This window comes from Cucurbita moschata, unplaced genomic scaffold (assembly GCF_002738365.1).
Source record: "Cucurbita moschata cultivar Rifu unplaced genomic scaffold, Cmos_1.0 Cmo_Scf00012, whole genome shotgun sequence".
In the NCBI taxonomy this organism is placed as follows: Eukaryota; Viridiplantae; Streptophyta; class Magnoliopsida; order Cucurbitales; family Cucurbitaceae; genus Cucurbita; species Cucurbita moschata.
The window spans coordinates 5,307,803-5,313,625 of NW_019268528.1; the positions used below are offsets into that span (position 1 = coordinate 5,307,803).

At 38.3% G+C, this 5,823-nt stretch overlaps 1 protein-coding gene across 2 annotated transcripts; it reads left to right on the forward strand.

The window, feature by feature from the left end:
• Positions 1-388: 388 nt before the first annotated feature.
• Positions 389-2,926, forward strand: LOC111450547 (sphinganine C4-monooxygenase 1-like). Of its 2 annotated transcripts, XM_023090740.1 has the most exons (3): positions 389-844; positions 2,154-2,733; positions 2,770-2,924. In XM_023090740.1, the coding sequence occupies exons 1-2, from the start codon at positions 623-625 to the stop codon at positions 2,691-2,693; spliced, it is 762 nt and encodes a 253-aa protein (XP_022946508.1). In that variant the 5' UTR covers positions 389-622; the 3' UTR covers positions 2,694-2,733; positions 2,770-2,924. The 2 variants fall into 2 exon arrangements, with proteins under 2 accessions (XP_022946508.1, XP_022946507.1); XM_023090739.1 differs by having other exon boundaries at positions 2,154-2,926.
• Positions 2,927-5,823: the final 2,897 nt, after the last annotated feature.

The following is a 5,823-nucleotide window of genomic DNA, read 5'->3' on the forward strand; positions in this document are numbered from 1 at the left end:
AGACCCATCATAGTCGAGCTAGCTGTTCATAGCCAGACGTTCGGAGGTCAACAAACCCCCAAGTGTCATGCGAGGCATGATGATGATGATAACGACCATCATCATCATAGTGTACACGTCCGTACTATCATCTTAAATGAAGAAGTAACCAAATGTATATGAACATACAAAATAAATGAAGTCCTTATAGTTTTCATCTTTAAATCATCCGTACGACACACCCTATACATTATTCACATGATACACTAAGTAACATGTCTGTCTTAATTTTTATTTAGAGTATTATTGAATCTTTAAAAAAATATTTTTGTGATAAAAGTTCATAAATTTATTAACTTAGTATTATAAATATTTAATCAAATTTAAAAACCCTCCTTCGGGCATTCCATAAACAAAGGATTATTGTTAATTAAAATTGTGAAGTAGCGATCGGCTTCTTGTTTTCTTCACAAGTTTCTCTCTTCCGGTTAACGAGAGTGGGAAGATTTTTCCCGATTTCCTTCCCAACGCCCTGCGGATTCCTGATTTGGGGATTTAAGCTGCATTGGTTTTCATTCTCGCTGAATTTATGGTTCTTTCTTCCCATATCTGAATCTCCACTTCCTTCCTTCCTTCCTTCTCAATGGAATTCATCATCTCCGATGATTTGTTGGGTACTTTTGTCCCCATTTTCGTTTATTGGTTATATTCTGGCATATATGTGCTTCTCGGTTTCTTCCACAATTATCGATTGCACTCCAAGACAGAGGAGGATGAGAAGAACTTAGTTTCAAAATCCACTGTGGTTCGGGGCGTTCTCTTTCAGCAATTCGTTCAGGCTATCGTCGCCATCATCCTCTTTAAGGTTAGCTTCTTGTTTTCTTCAGTTTCTTTACCACTATTGCAATCATAACCATCGTCCTTGTCGGTTTTGGCATTGTTATTATAATTTAGTTTATTTCGGATCCTAATTATTGGCGGAACCTGCCCTACAAAATTCCAACTGAGATTTATTTTTCTCGTACACTTGGCTGAAACCTTGATGTAATCTTCCTGATTTTTTCTTAGTTTAGCAGCTGTGTGTGGAGCACGTTGATTACAGGTTTACCAGCCTAGATATAGTTCGTTGTTTGTGGACCTTTTGAGTTCGACAAAATGAAAATAGTAACTCCTTTTCTCTTTACATGTCTTTTGAATTTTGATCCAAACAAGAACAGACTAGTTACCAATTGTCAATTTCGGTTTCTTATAATTGTAACTATTGTATATTTATTTCAAAGACGATTCGTTGCTTTAGAAAAAAAAAATCACATCAAAATAAGTTAGATGGCAATTGGGAAAATTTTAATTTGGTTGAAGAATAAGAGGAGTTAATGATTCAAGTTAGGAAGTTGAAAGAATTTTTTTTTTTTTTTTGCAGTTTTTAGTTTCTCCGGTAAAGCTATTAATTGATGTAAGGCTGTTAACTTTTATCTGTAAGTGTTTTTTATATTGAACACAACAAGAACAGCTTTTCAAGATAGATATGAACAAAATTGTAGGCTATAACGCCTTTTTCATTGTTAAATTCCCCCTATGAGATGATCGTTTGAACTAGAAAGTTATTGTTTAAAAAAACAACACGATATTTCTGCTTTGTTTGAAAATTAAATTCCACTTCCTTCAACTATAATGTAATCCTTTGGATTAGGTTTCATGTTTATTCACAATTTTGTGCCACATTCAAATCCTTCTGACTCTCAGAATCTGTGTTATTGCCTTTCAAATTTAAGTTCAAATTTTTTGGGATAGCATCAATCCCCTGTTGTGTTATGCTTCGGCACTCGGTAGGAAGTCACCAACTCAGACAAACAAAATATTTGGAACTTCCATTTAGTTTTGTCTCGTGTGTTGCATGAATTTGCTACACTACTCTTGCTATTGCTAAATCAGATGTAGAGCGGTAGTTTAGTGGATGTTCATGTGAAATAGACATCCTATTAAATGAATTATTTGGGTTTGGCCCCGTGGATAAGAGTATTTATGAGCTCAAACTAAGAAGCCACCTATTCAGGACATCCTTAGAAACTATGGATTCGTAATATTCCATGACTGATATCATGTGGAGTGTCTGCTCTGCACTTTCATACTGGTTTGTGTCCGAATTTATAATTGCATCGTGTTATAACGTTCAGGTGACTGGAAATGAAGATGGGAGCAGTGCAGTTCCAAAATCCTGGCCAATGGTTGCTTTGCAATTTGTAACCGCGATGTTCGTTCTGGACACGTGGCAGTACTTCGCACACAGATACATGCATCATAACAAGTTTCTGTACAGACACATTCATTCTCATCACCATAGGCTCGTTGTTCCATATGCATTTGGGGCATTGTATAATCATCCTGTGGAAGGTCTACTGCTTGACATGGTTGGTGGGGTGCTGTCCTTTCTAGCATCTGGTATGACTCCTAGAGTCTCCATCTTCTTCTTTTCCTTCGCCACTATTAAGACTGTAGACGATCACTGTGGATTATGGCTGCCTGGTAACCTCTTCCACCTCTTATTTCGCAACAATACTGCATATCACGACCTCCACCATCAGCTATATGGCAACAAGGTTAACTATTCACAACCCTTTTTTGTTACATGGGATAGAATACTTGGTACCTATATGCCTTACTCCCTGGAGAAGAGAGCAGGCGGCGGCTTTGAAGCACGCCCAAAGATTGAATAAAAATACTCTAAGCAGCTCTCAGTTGCTTATATATATTATATTCTATTCTATTATATTATATTATATTATATTCTATTATATTATATTATTTGTATCCCACGACCATAGAATTTGTATATTACTCCAATTGTTGCCATTTTTATCCTTTTCCCTAACGTAGATTTGAAACATGAGTTAAGATCTTTTAAAATTTTCTTTTGCCTTTGCATTTAGTCAGAGTCATTGTGATGACTTTTCAAGAGTTGCTACATTCAAATTTGATTAAACCAAAGGACCACATTTGGTTTAGTATCGTTATGGGTTGATGATCCATTTGAATCGAGAAAATGATCGCCGTTTTTTTAATAAAAATTATAATCTTTGACTTTGCTAAAACAAATGTTAGGTTGGATAATATTGATATTGTAACTTCCCTATATTTTCACTAACCTAAAGTTGATGTTCTTATGCAAAATTAAGCATTTAAAACATAATCGTAAAATATGAACTTCATTTTAAAACACTGTCATAGACTTGCTTGTACGAAAGCATATTTAAAACAAGATAAAGACAATAATAAATATGCCTTGTACGAAAGCATATTTAAAACAAGATAAAGACAATAATAAATATGCCATGGATTTACATGTATGAAAATATATTTAAAATAATAAATATGCCATGGATTTACATGTATGAAAATATATTTAAAACAAGATAAAGACAATAATAAATAAAATAAATAGACTCTAAACTAACCTAAGTCAAAAAAAAATAAAATGTTATTATCCTATGCACATGTCATGGTCTCTACATGTGATGTCGTGCTAGATGTCACGGTCATGCTCGTCCAAGGCGTGTTGCCCATGACTGTATGCCCATAACAAGCCAAACCCTTTATATCTTTCCATGTTGTTACTTTTGTATTTCTAGGAAGTATGATGTTTCGAAAAAATCATGTCTAGGCCTGCCAGACATGAAATGCCTCAAAATGTACTATAAGGGGATATGACTAGTTGTCAACTTCTCCCTACCCGATAGTTATATGCAGTAAGACGTTGTTGCCTTTTGCTTACATTCCCATATAACACCAATTTCAATTTCTCAAAATCTTGCTTTCAAAACTCTCTTTTGAAATCTCTCTGCCCCCGTTTTCTAAAACTTTCTTCTTGAACTGGGCCAGAGGCTCGAGCATACGTCGCTTGGCCGTAGGCGACACATGAATAGGCTTAACTCACTTGTTGCTGGGAAATGAGTGCCATACAATCGCAAGTCCGCTGCCATCAAAGTGCGATTGTGACAAATGGTATCAGAGTTTTGTTAGCTCCGTGACATGGTAAAGTCCGAAACCATGTCGACGACAAAGTCGACACCCAAATCACAAGTCGACCGACTTACTTTAATAGAGGAGGAAATGCTATTCCTCAAAGAAGTCCCTGACACCGTCCGCTTCCTAGAAGCACAAGTGACGGAATTGAATGGAAAAGTCAAAGAAATCGACACAATGGGCAACCGCTTGGATGGGTTGCCAATAAAAAAAACTAATGTTTCGAGTGGCCTTGCTCGAAGAAAGAGTTGCTCCTACGACAGCTCAAGACCTGTTGGCAGCCCTGATAGCTCTGTCGCACACAAGGAGGGACGTGGTGAAGAGTTTGACGATCGATGAAGTTGTTTAATGGATTAGCTGACGAATTCAGAACAATGATCGATGCCATCCAAAAAAAGATGGTTACGATGAACACCCGAATTGGGGTGACCATGAAAGTAGTGGAGAACGTCACGGCAGGGCAAACTCACACAGGATCTAACAAACTGAAGTTCCCAGACCCTAGACCTTTCAAAGGGAACCGGAATGCCAAAGAGTTGGAGAACTTCATCTTTGATGTCGAATAGTACTTCAAAGTCACAACGGCTTGTACCGACGACATAAAAGTTACAATAGCCTCAATGCATATCATAGACGATGCAAAGCTTTGGTGGCGTTCGAAGGTGCAAGACATCGAAAATGGATTATGTACCATCGACTCGTGGGAAGACCTCAAGAGAGAGTTGAGGGGCCAATTCTTTCCCGAAAACGTAAAATACATAGCAAAGGAAAAACTAATAGCATTAAAACAAACTAGAAGCATAAGGGAATATGTCAGACAGTTCTCAACCCTGATGCTAGATATTAGGGGTACATTAGAGAAAGACAATATATTTCTCTTCATAAATGGGTTGCAACCATGGGCCAAAACAAAAATATACGAGAAAAAGTTCAAGACCTAGCCGCAACAATTGTCAGCGCCAAAAAATTCCTAGACTTTGGAAGCGAAGCGAGTTTCCAAAGAAAAAACAACACAAACCCCAAACACTGGGGGCAAAGCATATAAGCCACCGGGTCATCAAAACGAAGGCCCCAATAGGCCAACTAGAAGTAACGACAGACCAAATGGATGGGCAGATAGACCTCCTCAGTAAACCCAGCGGGGACATCTTGAGGACCTTACCTTCAAAAGAACTACTCGATGACACCTTTACAGTGCCTGTTGTGTAAAGGCCCCCATAAACTGTCCTACTGTCTTCATCGGGCCTCTCTCAGTGCATTCCAAGTGTTCATTTAAGAGAGCAATGACACAGGAGTTGAGACTATGCAGGACAAGAGGGAAGATCAAGACAACCCCTGAATGGGTGCGCTTAAATTCTTGTCAGCCCTCCGACGGAAGGTTGACCCAAAGGAGATAATAGAGAAAGGGCTTATGATCATAGACGCCACAATAAACTCACGACCGAGCAAGAGCAACTTGATAGACTCAGGTGTGACCCACAACTTCATTGCCGAAGAAGCCCAAAGATTGGGACTCACCATAGAAAAGGACCCCGAAAAACTGAAAGTTGTCAACTCTGAGGCCTTGCCTATTATGGAAGTCTCCAAAAGAGTCCCCTTGAAATTAGAGCCCTAGTTAGGAGAAATGGACCTTGTCATGGTTCGTATGGACGACTTTGACGTGGTACTTGGGATGAACTTCCTCCTAGAACACAAAGTTATCCCAATACCATTGGCGCAATCTTAGAATGATCTCTACCATACAATTGAAAAAAGGACTCGCACGAGAGGAACCCACATTTATGACTATACCCCTGATTGAAGAAGTGACCACTAAGGAAACTT